Raw genomic sequence first — 18,314 nt, 5'->3', positions numbered from 1 at the left:
TACCATCAAAATTAGAGTTTCTCCAATTTAAAACCCTAGCCCAAGGACCAGAATTCTCCTTTTGATGGCACGGTAGTGTCACTTTACAATACAGGTGACCTGGGTTCAATTCCCGCCACTGACTGAAAGGAGTTTGTACGTTCTCCCCGTGACCGTGTGGGTTTCCTCCAGGTGCTCCCGTTTCCCCCCACAGTCCAAAGATGTTCCGATTGGTAGGTTAATTGATCATTGTAAATTGTCCCGTGCTTAGGCTAGGATTAAATTGGCTGATTGCTGGGCAGCACAGCTCGAAGAGATGGAAGGGCCTATTCCATGCTGTATCTCAATAAATAAATACTTTTCCATAATTACCTTGAAACTAGTGCTCTCTGGATGCAAAGTGTTTCCCTACACAAACTTCTGTCATCTGCCCTGCCTCATTCCCTAATAGCAGATCTGTTATCACACTCTCTCTCTAACTGGGACCTCTATGTACAGATTAAGGAAACTTTCCTGAACACATTTGACAAACTCTTTTCCATTCAGCCCCTTTACAGTGTGGGCTTCCCAGTCAATATATGGAAAGTTAAAATCACTATCACAATCTTATGTTTCTTGTAACAGTCTGTGATCTATCTACAAATTTGCTCTTCTAAATCCTACGGACAGTTGGGTGATTTATAATATAATCCTGTTAATGTGATTATACCTTTCTAATTCCTCAGTTTGACTCATAAAACCTCATTAAACGAGTTCTCCACTGTCATGATTGAGCATTGTGGTGACATTTTCCCTTACTAGTAATGCTACCCTACCCTCCCTCTTTAATCCCTCCTTCCCTATCACATCTAAAACAGTGGAACCCCAGAACATTACGCTGCCAGTCCTGACTCTCCTGCAACCAAGTCTCACTAATGTCTCCAGTGTCATAATTTCACCTGCTGATCCATGTCATGCTTACCCACCTTTCCTACAATACTCCTTGCATTGAAATATTCGCAGCTCAGAACATTAGTCTCACTATGCTCAACCTTTTGATTCCTGACCTTGTATGCAGGCTGAACAATATCTTTCATCACAGCCACTCCACTATCTGTTCTGGCGCTCTGATTCCCATCCCCCTGCAACTCTAGTTTAACATAAATGGGGGGAAAAAAGACTTCTGAGAGCCAAAGTCATCATTTTAATAATGTATATTTAATGTGTATAATGGCCCTACACTTCTATGTGTTGAGGTGCTGGAACTTGCACCAGAACCTATTCCACCAATTGTAAAGTCTGAAAAAGTTAGTTGTTGCGACGGCAGAGCACACAAGAAATTACCATCATTTAATTCTGTTACTTCTGCACAGGTAAATGCATTTTGGAAGCAATCTGATCACTGAAAGTTGGAGAGCAGAGTGTAATTTAAGGATCAAGAATACCACAGGAAAGATTAGAGAAGGTTTTCTGATCACTCTTTAAGCTCAAAAGGATCGGTTTTATTTTCTCAACTACTTCAGAGAATTAGAGGCAGACACTGTTTCTGCTAAGATCTCCCTTTAAGGTTACCTGTTCTTGAAAATGCTCTTCTCTGCATGTGGTTGGTAGTTAATAGCTATTTCTCGCTTTCATTGCAATTCCATTTACAGATACTGGTAAAATTTAAGCCAAGATAATTTTGGCTTGGCATTTTGCACTTCATCCTTTCTAAATAGATTGTAAAATGACATGATATCTAAAATATCAACAAGCCTCCTATTGCAATTGTATTCATTGATAGACTTTTGCCTATTAACCTGTCCTCTGAGGCACAGGTCTTTCTGATTCATAGGAAATAAGATTCCTCAGAGGAAGGAGAACTATATCGTAAAATCTCCTTTTACAATCTCAGAACATCACAAAATATTTTACACCAAATTAAGCTCTAGGAGGTGTGGTAAACATCACCACCTATTGAATCTAACAAGATCCCATAAACAGCAGGGAGCTAAGTGACAAGGTAATTGTGGTTTAGTTTGAGGATAAATATCCATCAGAATGTGGGAGGTCTCTGCATGTCAAATTTTCTTTTACATCCACCCAAATGGCCTGTATCCAACGTCTCTTCCAATAGCTAGACATTATCTCCTCACTACAGCACTGTTGCCAGTGATAGGCTTGAACCCACAAACTGACAACAGAGGTGAGAAGACTACTATTGAACCATGACTGTATAGTCAATAATCCTTGCACTGTCTCAGAAACAGACTATAACTCGGGCAATATGTTTTAATGAGATTGAGAGATTTGTGAACCAGATTTTCATATTTGCAATTGTATCGAACTGTGTGTCTATAATTGTCTATTATCCACTTCATTTATTCATTCCTTGCTGCAGATTTACAGGGTATAAACACATTTGAAAAAAAAATTCATATTGCTCCGTCATGTTTCTCCATGGAATGGAGAATCCACATTGCACTTGGATATTGAACTAACTGAAGGAGTCAAGGTAGATCATTAACACCACAGTATTCTTCCCTGCATCCTGAACCATATTTGTGTTTCACCTAACACCTATGAACACATTAACTGTTGACTTATTAGATAAATAGTTGCAGATACTTGTGTTTTCAGTTTGGCAACTTCACACAACAGAAGTACTTGACTAGCTTGGGACAAAGCTCATGAAAAATAATGCTAGATAGAAGCAAGTTGCTGTAATCTCCAAATCTGTGGACTTGGAGCAGAGAAATGGCAATGACCACTTTGGTTGTTGTGGAAACAATAGATTTAGTAAGCTCCTCCTGTGCACTTCTACACGTCAAAAATACTTCAAAACACTTGGTCCATAGCCTACTACTCTGGAGATTCAAGTGTTCTTCCAGATACCAGGGACATGAGAGAATGCAGATGCTGGAATTTGGAGCACCAAACAATCTGCTGGAAGAACTCAGCAGCTCCGACAGCATCCCTGGGCATCAGGACTAATGCAGGGTTTCAGACCGAAACATCAATAATTCCTCTCCCTCCCACAGATGCTGCTTGATCTGCTGAGTTCTTCCAGAAAATTGTTTGTTGCTCCATTTAGATACTTGCGGTCTCTGCCGCGACTTCCCCTTTGGACAGTGGAACTTCGGGATGAGTGATGATCTTCATGAACAGATACACAAGAGTGCATTGTGGAGCAGACTGCTATCAAGAAGAGCTACTTCACCGCACATCCACGTTCCCCGCTCCAGTGCTCATCGCTTCCTGCAGGATGGAGCTGATCTACAGGACCAAAGAAAAACTGACCAACACACCCTTCCTTCACTCCAGAACCAAGGTTACCCCAACCTCAATCAATTGAGCTGCAGTGGCTGAGCTCGATGACTTGTTCAGTAGACCATGCAAAAGAATGGGCCTTACACTCCACATTCACAACACAGAGATTTAATATTACACTGCCCTGCCATACAACATCGCCCTTAATTGTAAAGCACTGCAGGAAGACCCTGAGAAAATGTACTACTTCCCTTATCCTACTTCCCATAGAAAATACAAACTTTGTTGACAAAATCTGCCATTATCTTCTTATGCCAGTGGAGGTAAAGGGACAAGGAGGCTTCTAAAGATATAGAGCTCAAATCGGGCACCAAGCTGCTGATCTGCTGGGCAGCAGGAATTCCTACTCTCCTGACCACCTACTGATACTGAAGACACTGGGGAGACACCACCAACATCTGCAATGCAAAATGTTTCATATGAGTATCACTGCCTTTCCTCAAGGCAACATCTCCAACAATCAGACCGCAGTTACACTCAGCCCCAGCGTATGGTGAGGGTTGTTGGGATATCCTGAATCTCTCACCATCTCTGAGCTCTGCCACGGGAAGAGGGGTGGGAGGACAGAGGAAATAACTGAGGGAGTTTCTCAAGAGTAACATCCTCATCGACATCTGGGGATCTCCGGCCCATTAACACTCAAAACAGAACAGCATCCTGGCCAAGCTTTGCTGGGACCATACCGAAACCTAACGAAACAGGCAGAGGGAACTAGCTTCCCTGCCCCGTCAGCAACTTTCTGCTTCCCCTCCACCGATCGACCCCAAGGGACTGCTGGGGAGGAGAAAAACTGGGAAGAACGAGAGTCAAGTTCCACAGCAGATCATTCAGTCTTGGCCTTGGCATCACTCATCTGTACACCAGCCCACTGTTATCACCTCCAGAACGTTGTGTGTGGGAGTCCATCTTCCTGGGAACTAACAGGCACCATATGACAAGCTGCCCAACTTGTCTTACCCACCTCATCTGTAGCTACTCAATCAACATTGAGCTGTAAAGCACACAGGCACTTCAGACCACAGTCCAGACAGGCCTGTTTACTCCGATCCCCTGTGAACCACATCTTCATTCTCCCCACATTCCCACCCAGATTATACCACTCACCTACACACTACAGACCATCCATCAGGCGGTGTACGGCAGACAGGAAACCTACTCACCTGCATGTTTTCAGTAAGGAAACCAGAGGATCCAGAGGGAACCCACAGTCACAGGGCAACGTGCAAACGCCACACAGACCAGCGCTGGAGGTCAGGAAGGGACCTGGGTCTCTGGAACTGTGAGACAGTGACTCTGCCTGCTGTGGTACTGTTCAGTGGGAACCACCGCACAAACGTGGCGAATACCCACTTCAGGAGAACCTACACATCGAGTGGCTTCCCGACCAGATCCACAATAAGCCTTCTCATGACCAGAGGGAAACTTTGATCCTTGAAAGAACACAGCTATCTGACAATCAGTAGAGTGCTCCCAATGGCAAAGGAACAGAAACCCTCACACACACACACACACACACGCAAAAGTCTGTAGCCCCCGTCAGAACGCACTTCAAACCTCAATGGCAAAACAGACTCTGTTGCAACCTGGTATGGGTTCTCCCCAGTTACAACACCAAACTTACCTACAACCCATACACATGCATCAGCGTCTGGGAGGCCAGCCAAGACTTTAGCTCATTGTCATATTTACGACTTGCAGACTGTTGTAAGGGGAGAAATTAATCAGAATTTGGAACAGCTCATATTCCAACTCAACATTACGAACATTGATTTGTCCAACTTCCAGTCATTTCTCTCCCTCCCCCCCCCCCCACACTTTTTCCATTCCCCATTCTGGCCTCCCTCTTTCCCCTTCTCTTCAACTCACCTTCCTGAGGTGCCCCTCTCCCATGGTTCCCCCTCCTCTCCTAACAGATTCCATCTTCTTTACCCGTTTACCTCTTCCACCTCTCACTTCATTCCCATTCACCTAGCTTGACCTATCACCATCCAGCTTGTACTCCCTCTCATTCCCCTCTCTCCCACCTTCTTATTTTGGCTTCTTCTCCCTTTCTTTCCAAACCTGATGAGGGTTCTCAGTCCGAAACCCCGTCTCCTTTGTTCTTCTCCTTAGATAGTGTCTGGCCTGCATTTTATGTGCATTACTGTACAAGTTGCCCTTAACGTCTCGGTAGGTAGATTAGATTAAATGTAGGGAAATCAAGTCAGAAAGGAAATTAATGGAAAGAAAGGTGTTGCACATAGACTCAGTGAGTCAATTGGCCTTTTTCTATGTCTTAAGTCAGAATACATCCAAGTTTCTTTATTAAAATTAGATACACCACTTCAGTCATAAAACAGCAGCAGATAATACCGTGGTTATTTGGTTGAAAATGCTACTTCTCGTTAAGGAATTAAATACAAAACAACATTTATATTGATCAAACAAATTAAAAATATTTAATCAAAAATCATGCAAAACCAAACTCTTACATATAGTCAGCTATACGTATATCACACATTGATCTTCACAGAAAAGTTCAGTAGAGAATAGCTCTCTCGTCTCTTCTGCATCTAGAGATAAAAGTAACCAAATCCAATAGGAAAAAAAAAAGTAGATAAGTAATAACAGCCATACCTGGCAGTAATATAATCACTAGACAGCCTGTAAATAAGATGTCAGCTTTGCCTTTGAGACAGTTTTTGTCTCATCATTGTTCAGGAAGGTGCAGTCATTTGAGCAAAATGTTAAACCAAGGCTCCTGCTACCCCTTGACTGCATGCTGGAGACGTCACGATACTATTCAGAGAGAGTGAACTCCCTGTTGAGACTGTGTGTGACAGATTGTATACAGATTTGATCTCACTGCCTGAGAGAGATCCACTTGCCAAAGAGCAAGTGCACCAAAGTTTCACTGGATTGGTTCCAGGAGTGGCTAGCTTGCTGTGTTAAGAGTGACTGAGTAATCCAAGACTAACTTCTTTAGAACTTGGAAGAATTGAAACATAAAAAGTTTAAAGGGTTGACAGGCTGGATGAAGGGATGATGTTTCTCTGGCTGAGAAGTTTAGGTCCAAAAAACGGTCTTAGAACAAGGGATAGGCCATTTGGGTCTGAACCAAGGAGAAATTTGGGTGTAATTGGGTAGTGCAGGCCTGTTGGGTCATAATGACCTGTTATGTGTTGGATCTCTAAAAATAATAGGTTTTTTAGAGGGGAAGAATCTTCTGAATACTTTATCCTGGAAGACAGTAAGGGCTCAATCATGGTGTTCATTCAAAACATTGATCAAATTTCGCTGGAACCTGTTAGAATCAAATCTGAACAATTTGTCCAGAGAATGTTTCTTTGCATCCCTTCAGCAGCAGCAGAAAACACCACCGATAACAAGCAGCACATGGACATCAAGAGGGAACCCTGCTGGAGAACAGCAACAGTTGGACACTGGGGTGCTTTCCCCAATTCTGCCTGCAAGTGGTTTAGTACTGCCAGTTTACAAATATTCCGCAATCACATCAAAAGGACCTCTCCAGACACGCCAACCCCAAACTGTGCATGTTTGGGATGTTAACTGTTTTCGATAACTTTGGGAGCTTTGTGAGTCAGTTTTGATATAAAGTCCAGGACCCTGAAATGCTAACCCTTTCTCGTTTCAGAAATGCTATCCGACCTGTTCAGAGTGTTCGGCTTTTTACTGTAAATGAGTCCTTTGGCAGTACACAGTACTGTGCAAATTCCTCTTGTTCCCCTAAAGCTAACAAAAACATTTCCCAGAGGAAAACTAGCCTTTTTTTTTGAAAAGTAGAACTGATGTTCGGACCTGTCCAACTTCTTCACACAATTCACACCTGCAACTAACCTAGACAATTACCATTACAATGATGTCAACCAACGTCTGGGGTGCACGAGCTGCCTCTTCATCCAGGTAGGGGTGAACCAGAAGGCCACACACCTATGGGGGTTCTTTCGTGCGACTGACAAAAGAGCAAAACGTACAAACAACTGGGAACTCTGGGAAAAGTATCTGTTCATTAACAAATCTGAGACATTTACAAAGCTTAAACAGCATCAATGATTAAGTTTGCACAGAACATGAGTAATCCTGCACTGGGAATGACGGCTGGAATGTCCAATCAGTTTGAGTCTCTTGAGAAGCAAGCAGTTTTTTTTCTCCAAACGCCACCTGAATACCTGGAAACAACAAAAAAAAAGGATATCAATGCAGCTCGAAGCATGGTGACGGAATGCAACTGTATTAATATGAAGTTCAGAGGTAAGTTTTTTTTTAAACACAGCGAGTGTTGGGTGCATGGAACGCCCCACCAGGGTTGGCAGGGGACAAATACATCGGGGGCATTTAAACAAATCTTAGATGGGCACATAGATGATAGAAAAATGGAGGGCTACGTGGGAGGGAAGGGTTAGATTGATCTTAAAGTAGGTGAATGGTCAGAACAACATCATGGGCCAAAGGGCCTGTACTATGCAGTAATGTTCTAAATTTTATGAAGTTATGTCTAACTAGTACTTCAACCTCACCACATAGGGCTCTGCTGAATATAGTCTATGTTTCTGGTCTCCTTGCCTGAGAAAGGATCCACTTGCAGCAACCATGTACCAGACTGGTTCCGGGACAGTGGGTTTCCTCGGTATGAGAAGACGTTGAGTGCTTTGTGATTATATATTTTAGTTTTTGCATGAATGACAGAAGATCTCAGAGTCACACACATGTCCCAACCTGTCCATACTGATCAAATCAGCTAGTCCTATGAGCGTGCATTTGGCCCACATCACTCTAATCCTTTCCAATCCGTGCTCCTGTCCGCGTGTCTTTTTATGTTTATAAAAACCTAAAAGTGTTTAAACAGCTTAACAGGCTGGAGTTAGGGAGGAGCTTTCCTACGGACTCAGCCATTTGGAACTGAGATAAGGGGAACATAGAACAGAAGAGCATAGAAACAGGCCCTTCAGCCCACAATGTTATGCCAAACTAATTAAACTAGTAATCAAATGCTTAATCCCTTCAGCCTACCACATCCATGTTCTGGCATTCACATGCCAATCCAAGAGCCTCTAACTACCTTCACTACCATCCCCAGCAGCCACCACTCTCAGTGTAGAAAACTGCCCTTCACAGCTCCTTTGAACTCACCTTAAATGCGTGCCCTCTGGTATTAGATACTTTAACCTTGGGAAAAGATGCTTGCTGTCTATCTATGCCTCATAATCTTATAAATCTCTATCAGAATGCCCCTCAGCCTGCGCTACTCCAGAGAAAACACCCCAAGTTTTTCTAACCTCCCTTTATTGCAGATGTCCACTGATCCAGGCAACACCCTGTGAGCAGTGTTCCCTTTAAGCTGCATGAGTGCACAGCTGGAATTATTTATATATGTTAATATAATCTTGAAATCTATGATACTATCATTGTGAAATCCCCTGTAATTATGTGAATGAATATAATCCATTAAATTTTCTAAATTATAATTGACCTCAGCCTTTACTTTAAAACGTATTAGAGCTTCAACGTATTTACATTGTCAAGTTACAACACTATTACAAATTGTAACAATAAACACAGAATGGAAGTCCAAAGCTTCTGACCAAATCACCAGTCCATGAACGCTGATGCCACCTAGTCAAAACATCTTATTTTTGCCATTGGGTCTGTCAGTTGTTGTGAGTTGTGGTTTGTGTCTGTTTGATGTGAAAGATTCTATATTCTGACTTTTTTTTGGTAAGTAATAAAAAGACTGTGATTTTCAGTATTCATTCCAAATATTCATAGTATGCATATTGCAGAATAAAAACATTTAAAGTGCCAGCATCACACACAAAATGTTGGAGGAACTCAGCAGGCCAGGCAGCATCTAGAACAAGAGTACAGTCGACGTTTTGGGCCGAGACCCTTCGGCAGGATTGGAGAATAAAAGCTGAGGAGTAGATTTAAAAGTTGGAGGGAGGGGGTGAGAGAAACACCAGGTGATAGGTGAAATCTGAAGGGGGAGGACATGAGGTAAAGAGCTGGGAAATAAGTTGGTAAAAGTGACCGAAGGCCATGGAAGAAAGAAAAGGGGGAAGAGCACCAGAGGAAGGCACTGGATGGGCAAGGAAATAAAGTGATTGAGGAAAAAGGGGATGGGAAATAGTGAAGGAGGTGGGTGGCTTTACCAGAAGTCCCAGAAATCGATGTTCATGCCATCAGGTTGAAGGTTACCCAAACGGAATATAAGGTGTTGTTCCTCCAACCTAAGTGTGGCCTCATCATGACAGTCAGAATGGGAATGGGAAGTAGAATTAAAATGGGTGGTCACTGGGAGATCCCAATTTTTCAGGTGGACGGAAAGTAGGTGCTATTGCACAGGACCAAAAGACGCTACAGACTGTTGTAAATCTAGTCAGCTCCATCTTGGGTACCAGCCTACAAAGTACCCAGGATACCTTCAAGAAGCAGTATCTCAGAAAGGTAGCGTCCATTATTAAGGACCTCCAGCACCCAGAACATGCCCTTTTCTCACTGTCATCATCAGGTAGGAGGTATAGAAGCCTGAAGGCACACTCTCAGCGATTCAGGAACAGCTTCTTCCCCTCTGCCATCTGATTCCTAAATGGTCTCTGAACCCGTGAACACCACCTCACTTTTTTTAATATATATTATTTCTGTTTTTTGCACTACTTTTAATCTATTCAATATACGTATTTACTTACTTACTTATTATTATTTTATTATTTTCATCTTCTTCTTCTATATTATGCATTGCATTGAACTGCTGCTGCTAAGTTAACAAATTTCACAACATATGCCGGTGATAATGAACCTGATCCTGATTCTGAGATTAAACCTGCTCTAACATCAAGAACAACTTTGTTCAGTACCATTTTAAAACCAGCAAGCATGCCTTTGTGCAAAAATGACACGTCATTTGATGTTCTTCTTTCATGTAACTAGGTGGGTTGTTAACATTAACTTTGATAAGAGTAACACTGAGATAACATTCTGGAATGAAATGCCCTTCCTGAAACAGGATAATTTTCTGGTAAACCTTTAGCTGCTGTACCAGGTGCAGCCAGAAGAGGTCAGACACAAAGCCCAGCAATGAAGAGGTACACAGATACACGAGAGGGGAATCTCACTGAAACCCCTGGAATACTGAAAGGTCTGGACAAAGTGGACATAGAGAGAATGTTTCCCAGGAGGGTCTAGGATCTGAGGTCGCAGCCTCTCAGAATGAAGGATGTCCCTTTAGAACAGAGATAAGGAGGAATTTCTGCAGCTAGAAAGATGGTGGAATTTATTACCACAGAGGACTGAGGAAACCAAGTCATTGGGAGTAGTTAAGGCAGAGATTGGTAGGTTCTTGACTGGTGGGGTGGGGTGAAGAATTTCAGGGAGAAGGCAGGGGAATGGAATTGAGTTTTAAAAAAAGGCCATGATTGAATAGGGAGCTAATCAATGGGCCGAATAGTCGAATTCTGCACTACATCTTGTGGTCTATGGTCTAAGTCGAAATTCCCAGCCATGCATTCATCAACTGGATCTAAGATACCGCCTTGCTCATTCCCCTAACTGTACCGGAAATAGGAAAAAGATGCCCTAACTCTATTCTCACCTTGACAAGATCACAAATGAGAATTAAAAGAAAATTAGCACCAAATTTCATGTACCCAAAATGTCAAAGAACTTCTTAAAACAGCAATGGCTTAGGTAGACATAACTTACCAACCGTTCTAACTTTGGGTTTGATTGTGGTTTGAATTTTCTTGTTATGCAACTGGTTCACTCCACAGAATCTATTGCCCCCACACAGCTGATGGCTCAGTCTGGCTGGGGCACGGTCTGTCACACTGGCCACACTCACTGGCTGCCTGCTTCTCGAACACGGAGGGCAGTTATTCATGGAGGGGGCACTGGTCGTCAGGGTGCAGCTCTCGCTCCTGCTGCTCAAACTGGATGTCCCATTGGCGCTCTTCCCGCCCTCTTCGTCAGCGGTCTCGTGGACGGTGTACATAACCGAGGTGCTGGCGTCAAACAGTTGGTGCACGACCTGCAATGTCGGGGGGGGGGGGGAAAAAAAAGTTAACAAATTCTGCAGAGTCAGGCGGAGAGAAAGTGGACTGTGAGAGAACTTGTATAAAACAGCAGTACTGTTCTTCTCGGAGCCTCAGTGGAAGTATCCCATGTTCTACTCCGCTTGCTTGCTGGACCCGCACAGTCACTGGGCACGGTAGGTGCTGTGTCTATTTTCATCTTTTGCCTGGAGGAAAGATAATTAAAATATCCTTTAAAACAAAAACAAGTCAAATAGATTGACTCAACAACTTCCCCACCACCGAGGACATCTTCAAAAGGTGATGTCTCAAGAAGATGGCTTTCATCGCTAAGGCCCCTCACCACCTGGGACATGCCTCTTCCCATTACAACCACCAGGGTGGAGGTACGGGAGCCTGGAGACCAACACTCAATGCTTTAGGAACAGCCTCTTCCCCTCCACCATCAGATTTCTAAATTGTCTACGAACCCATCAACACTACCCCATTATTCTTCTGGTGAAGCCCAGCGACTACTTGATGGCAGAGAACAAAACGAAGAATAGGACTAAATACTTTATTAATAACACTTTTTCTTGTAAAATTTATCGTAAATGATCATCACAAACAATGGAGAGGCAAGTGAAGGTGAGGCTGAGTCGAGGCAAAGTCAGCCGAGATCGAGGCAGATTCGAGGCCCGTCCACCTAAACCGAGACCGAGCCTGATCAATCTAAGTGCCAGGCATATTTGCAAAGGTCAGGTACAGGCCAAAACATGCCGGTGGGGTCCAAGCCCAGAATGTATCAAAGCAACAGGGCCCAGGTCCTCTGCGAAGAACGGCCCAATGTTTGGATGATTTAAACACCAGGCCACGTGGATTGAAAAGGCAGGGTATCAGGGCAAGAATCGAGGATTGAGCCAATTCTGCTCGCTGCTCCATGATGTTTACTTAGCCCTGCACTAAACTGAGACTGAGGCTGCGGCCTGCTCTGGGCTCTGTGTCTGAAGGCTCTATGATGTTTACTCAGCCCTGCACTGAACTGAGGCTGAGGCTGCGGCCTGCTCTGTGTCTGAGGGCTCCATGACGTTACTCAGCCCTGCACTGAACTGAGACTGAGGCTGCGGCCTGCTCTGGGCTCTGTGCCTGAGGGCTCCATTACATTTACTCAGCCCTGCACTGAACTGAGACTGAGGCTGCGGCCTGCTCTGGGCTCTGTGTCTGAGGGCTCCATTACGTTTACTCAGCCCTGCACTGAACTGAGACTCAGGCTGCAGCCTGCTCTGGGCTCTGTGTCTGAAGGCTCTATGATGTTTACTCAGCCCTGCACTGAACTGAGGCTGAGGCTGCGGCCTGCTCTGTGTCTGAGGGCTCCATGACGTTACTCAGCCCTGCACTGAACTGAGGCTGAGGCTGCGGCCTGCTCTGGGCTCTGTGTCTGAGGGCTCCACGACATTTACTCAGTCCTGCACTGAACTGAGGCTGAGGCTGCAGCCTGCTCTGGGCTCTGTGTCTGAGGGCTCCACTTCGCTTACTCAGCCCTGCACTGAACTGAGGCTGAGGCTGCGGCCTGCTCTGGGCTCTGTGTCTGAGGGCTCCATGACGTTTACTCGCCGTGCACTGAACTGAGACTCAGGCTGCAGCCTGCTCCAACTGTTCCAGGTTTTGTGTCTATGGACTCACTTTCATTCAGAATGCTATTTGCTTACTTTTATTGTTTGCACGGCTGTTTTTTTCTGTCTCTGCACATTGGGTGTTTGATGGTCTTTTATTTATGGGTTCTTTTGGGTTTCTTTGTTTCGTGGCTGCCTGTAAGGAGACGAATCTCAAGGTTGTATAATCTCTGCATACTTCGATAATAAATGTACTTTGAACTTCCATTGTTATTTATAGTATTTTTATGCATTACACTGTACTGCTACCGAAAAACTATCAATTTCAAAACATACGTCAGTGATAATAAACTTGATTCTGATTTTGCATACAGTATTAGATACGAACAACTGCTTAAAATGAATGATTTAAGTTGTATTAATTATCTATACAAAATATTCATGTGCTACAGTAGGGCCTGAGATGGGCAGCCCATAATAATCACTGCTCCAACACACGATCTGGGGGAAGGAGATCTTTGGGGTTTCATTCAATGGGGAAGTGTTGGATTCCAGAGGGACAGAGCTGGTTAATCCCCAGCAGACTCTGACCCTTGGGCCCTGCCTGATGACCAAAATACTGGTGTTTCTTAGCATGAGAGCACCGGGCAGGATCCAAGCCTCAATGGAGAGCTGTGGGTGTGTGGCTGGGTCAGTTACTCAGCCCAGACAGCTACAGCCTGCCTGTCACCATCTCCACCTCAATCCCAGTCCTGCCCATTCCTACTCCCCAAAGGCCACTCTTCCCCTCCTTCACCTGCTATTTCACATTCTCAGCCCCTGCTCCCCACCCTGATCACCATTTCTTTTCCTGTCCCAAGTCACGGCCGCGGCTGCCCGCTCGCCTACCACATGGTGGTCACAAACAAGGAAAGTGACAGGAAACACGCAGCGGGTCAGGCAGCGCTTGTGGAGAGACAAAGGAGTAAATGATTCAGGTCAATCAAACATTGGAACCACTGGAGATAACTTTAATTTAAGCTCGACCTGAACTGTCCTCTGTTTCTCTCTGCAAGGACGCTGCGTATTCACAGCATTTTCGCACTTAATCTCAATTTCCAGCACGTGTGTCTTTTCAGATGGTTGACCAATGGAGTCAGAGTCTTTCCTGTCCTTGAAACTGCAGTGAATTACTGAGGGTCTCCTTTCAAAGCAAAACAGTAAACCATAATATATACAGTAAACCAACACAAGCTGGGACAGAACACCAACTGCAGCTGGAGGGTTTGAGTGGGGATGAAAATGACACAGGCGTTGGATCCCTGGGCACCGGGCCAGTGTGTGTGTGTGTGTGTGTGTGTGTGTGTGTGTGTGTGTGTGTGATTATACATGTGAGTGTACTTGTGTGTGATTGTGTTTGTGTGAGAGTGTGAATGTGACTGTGAGTTGTCTGCGTTGGTGTGAGTGTATGCAGGAGTTTGCACGTGTGAGTGTAGAAGTGTGAGAGTGTACGAGTGTGAGAGTGCGCAAGTGTGAATGTTACTGAGTGCGTCTGTGTGAGTATATGCATGAGTTTCCGTGAGTGTGTACAGGTGTCCCCCGCTTTTCGAACGTTCGCTTTACGAAACCTCACTGTTACGAAAGACCTACATTAGTACCCTGTTTTCGCTAACAGAAGGCGTTTTCACTGTTACGAAAAAAGCAGCGCACAAAAGAAGCAGTGCGCAAAAAAAAATCAGCGCGCGCCCCAAGCAGCCGCTCTCCCCCGGATTCGGAACGGCATTCTAGCCGGCATTGTTTAAACACGAACCTGTGAGCAGCCATTTGCAAGATGAGTTCTATGGTATCGGAAAAGCCTGAAAGAGCTCGCAGCGTAAAACTAGACATAATTAAGTGTTTCGATCGTGGTGAACGAAGCAAGGACAAAGTGAGTTTGGCTTGTGGAATGTGACGAAGATGATGTTGAAGAGGTTTTGGCATCCATGACCAAGAACTGATAGATGAAGAGCTGATGCAATTGGAAGACGAAAGGATAACAATCGAAACCAAATGGGTAATGATAAAGTACGACTTTAATTTTGAAAGGGTACGTAGGTTTAGGGCATATTTGTACGATGGTTTGAGTGCTTACAAAGAACTGTATGATAGAAAAATGCGCAAGGCTCATTAGTCAAGCAAGCCTTTCACATCAGCCACAGCAGACGACGAACCTCGACCTTCGACATCGAGGCAGGCAGTCATAGGAGAAGATGAGCTGCCTGCTCTAATGGAAACAGACGACGATGAGATGACACCCCAGTGTCCCAACACCCAGGCCGCAGACAGATACCGATTCGCAGAGAATGCAGTGGTAGCCGGGAGACACACAGCACATCTTTAAGAAAAAAGCCGAAATAAACAAGCTAATTAATTAGGTACTGCCCGGCATGTAATTGTCGGCCCAGATCAGAGGCGACGCAATCAGCAATTGCTTCTGATCTGGGCCGACAATTACGTGCCGGGCGGCACCTAATTAATTAGCTTGTTTATTTCGGCTTTTTTCTTAAAGATGTGCTGGGTGCATCCCGGCTACCGCTGGACCCCTGCATGCTTCGCGACAATGTATCTGTTCGCTGCCCGGAGGGTGGGGCCACTGCACCACCAAACTCCGACGACTCAGCCTAGCACACCATCATTATTGTGCTCCGCACTGTCCCAATTCCAGTAAGTGATATTACACTGTACATACATTATTTCTACTTTATATCGGCTGTGTATTTTTACGTGTTATTTGGTGTGATTTGGCAGCTTCGTAGCTTAAAGGTTACTGGAGAGCGCTTGCACGTGTTTTTGCCAACAGCGCTTACGTGAGATTTTCGCTACGGAGAACAGTTCAGGCAATGATTGTGCAAAAGTATTTCTACTTTATATAAGCTGTGTATTTATCATATCATTCCTGCTTTTACTATATGTTACTGTTATTTTAGTTTTTATGTGTTATTTGGCATGATTTGGTAGGTTATTCTTGGGTCTGCGAACGCTCACAAAATTTTCCCATATAAATAAATGGTAATTGCTTCTTCACTTTACGACATTCCAGCTTACGAACCGTTTCATAGGAACGCTCTACCTTCGGATGGTGGGGGAAACCTGTATGTCTGTGTAAGTGTATGCATGAGTTTGTGTGTGTGAGTGTGTGAAAGAGGGTTTGAGATCAGATTTGAAGACAGAGTGTCATTTTAAAAAGAAGAAAATATTCTACACAAAGGTTTGGCTGAGACAAACACAACCAGCACAAGGAATGGCTTCACCCTGCCTTGTGTAGCTGGATCCTGGACTTCCTGTCAGATCGCCAGCAGGTGGTAAGAGTGAGCTCCCTCACCTCTGCCCCTCTGTCTCTCAACACAGGTGCCCCTCAGGGCTGTGTACTAAGTCCCCTCCTTTACTCTCTGTATACCCATGACTGTGTCACCACCCACAGTTCCAATCTGCTAATTAAATTTGCTGACACTACATTGATTGGCCTTATCTCAAACAATAACGAGGTGGTCTACGGGGAAGTAATCACCCTGACACAGTGGTGTCAAGAAAACAACATCTCCCTCAACGTTGCAAAAACAAAGGAGCTGGTTGTGGATTACAGGAGGAATGGAGACAGGCTAACCCCCATTGACATCAATGAGTCTGGGGTTAAGTTCCTTAGCATAAATATCATTGAGGATCTCACGTGGTCTGTACATACCAGCCGTGCGATGAAAAAGGCACAACAGCACCTCTTTCACTTTAGACGGTTGAAGAAGTTTGGTTATGGTCCCGCAAATTCAAAGAACTTTCTATAGCGGCACAATTGAGAGCATCCTGACTGGCTGCATCACTGCCTGGTATGGGAACTGTACTTCCCTTAATCGCAGGACTCTGCAGAGAGTGGTGTGGACAGCCCAGCGCATCTGTAGATGTGAACTTCCCACTATACAGGACATTTACAAAGACAGGTGTGTAAAAAGGACCCAAAGGATCATTGGGAAACTGAGTCACCCCAACCACAAACTGTTCCAGCTGCTACCATCTGGGAAACGATACCGCAGTATAAAAGCCAGGACCAACAGGCTCTGGGACAGCTTCTTCCACCAGGCATTCAGACTGATTGATTCATGCTGACACAACTGTACTTTTAAGTTATATTGACCATCCTGTTGTACATAATATTTATTATAAATTACTATCATTGCACATTATGTTACAGACGTAACGTAAAGATTTTTACTCCTCATGTATATGAATGATGTAAGTAATAAAGTCAAAACTAGACAGGCCGACGGAAAGAGGATGTCTACGATAGTACAAATCGAGAGTGTGGTAAACAAGGGTAGAGAGCTGCGGTAATAGACCATTACCTGGAATCGGGACGCTGCTCATTAACAAAGTCCTGGATGGAAACTAAATATTCATGGATACAAGATATTAGGTAGGGGGAGGGTGGGGAATGGCCGTGGCATGTTGAGTTGGGGGAACATTTCATTGCTGGAGGAAGAGTGTGCCCTTCAAAGATCATGCTGAGAATCTGCATGGTTAGAGTTAAAGAATATAATTCTTCCCATGTCTTCTCACTAGTCACCAGTTCATGGGAAGGATGCAGAAGACAGAATAATGAAGGGGGTGTGAATAGACCCAACCATCCCTTCCATTGAGATGGTTAATCTGTCAATTCCCAAGCCAACAGTGAAGGAAACATAGTTGGATCTGATCCTGGGAATTGAGATGTAAATGGAGCAAGTGTAGGTGAGGGAACTTTTAGGGAAGTGATTACAGGGCTTGGACTCACTGTCAACAACTCTGACAAAATGTACTTGATTGTTTCCACCCAGATCAAACTGTAATCACGATCGGTGGGACAAGGTGGAAATGGTGTGGAAGGCATGGTGCCACCAGTGAGGTAAATGGATGGAATATCTCGTGGGTGAGTCAGCCCGTGAATCTGCAAGTACAGCAGGGTGGGGCAAGTCAGGATGAATACAGAAAGATCAGAGAAAAGAAATAAGGACAAGGAGAGATAGAGAGAAGACTAACAATTAACAAGGCAATTCAACAGGTTACAGTTTGGCCATTTTCTGCTCTGGGTTGTGGCAGAGACTCCAGATGCAGTGTTTGGCACTGAGGACTTGTCGGACCCCGTTCAGCAAGATGCACTGCTTGCATGGTAGACTGAAGCCAGTGGGGGTCATTTTGGGATTCACGAACTTTTGGGAACTTGTCGGAAGGTGAAGACAAGTTCCATTCCACGTCACTGTCATATACTCCTGGAATACTTGCATGGACCAGAATGGACATCATGACCAGTCAGTGGATGCAACAGTCATCACAGAGCACAGGCATCAATCATCTCCCATAATTGGTAGTTTCAACCTGTGCACAAGCCGCTGATCTACTCTCATAGCAAACAACAGGGACCAGGATCTCTGCTGTCACTCTC

At 44.5% G+C, this 18,314-nt stretch overlaps 1 protein-coding gene across 1 annotated transcript in view; it reads right to left on the bottom strand.

The window, feature by feature from the left end:
• Positions 1-5,534: 5,534 nt before the first annotated feature.
• The window catches only part of LOC134336740 (uncharacterized), a 21,053-nt gene continuing 8,273 nt past the window's right edge, over positions 5,535-18,314 (bottom strand). The window contains exons 2-4 of the mRNA XM_063031159.1: positions 11,392-11,500; positions 10,966-11,290; positions 5,535-7,436 (exon numbers count right to left, since the gene is read on the bottom strand). Coding sequence (XP_062887229.1) covers positions 7,321-7,436; positions 10,966-11,290; positions 11,392-11,500 — 550 coding nt within the window. The 3' untranslated portion in view covers positions 5,535-7,320. The remainder of the gene's footprint in view (positions 7,437-10,965; positions 11,291-11,391; positions 11,501-18,314) is intronic.

This window comes from Mobula hypostoma, chromosome 23 (genome assembly GCF_963921235.1).
Source record: "Mobula hypostoma chromosome 23, sMobHyp1.1, whole genome shotgun sequence".
Classification (NCBI taxonomy): domain Eukaryota; kingdom Metazoa; phylum Chordata; class Chondrichthyes; order Myliobatiformes; family Myliobatidae; genus Mobula; species Mobula hypostoma.
The sequence above is the reverse complement of the archived record's forward strand: the minus strand, read 5'-3'. Positions and strand labels throughout refer to the sequence as shown.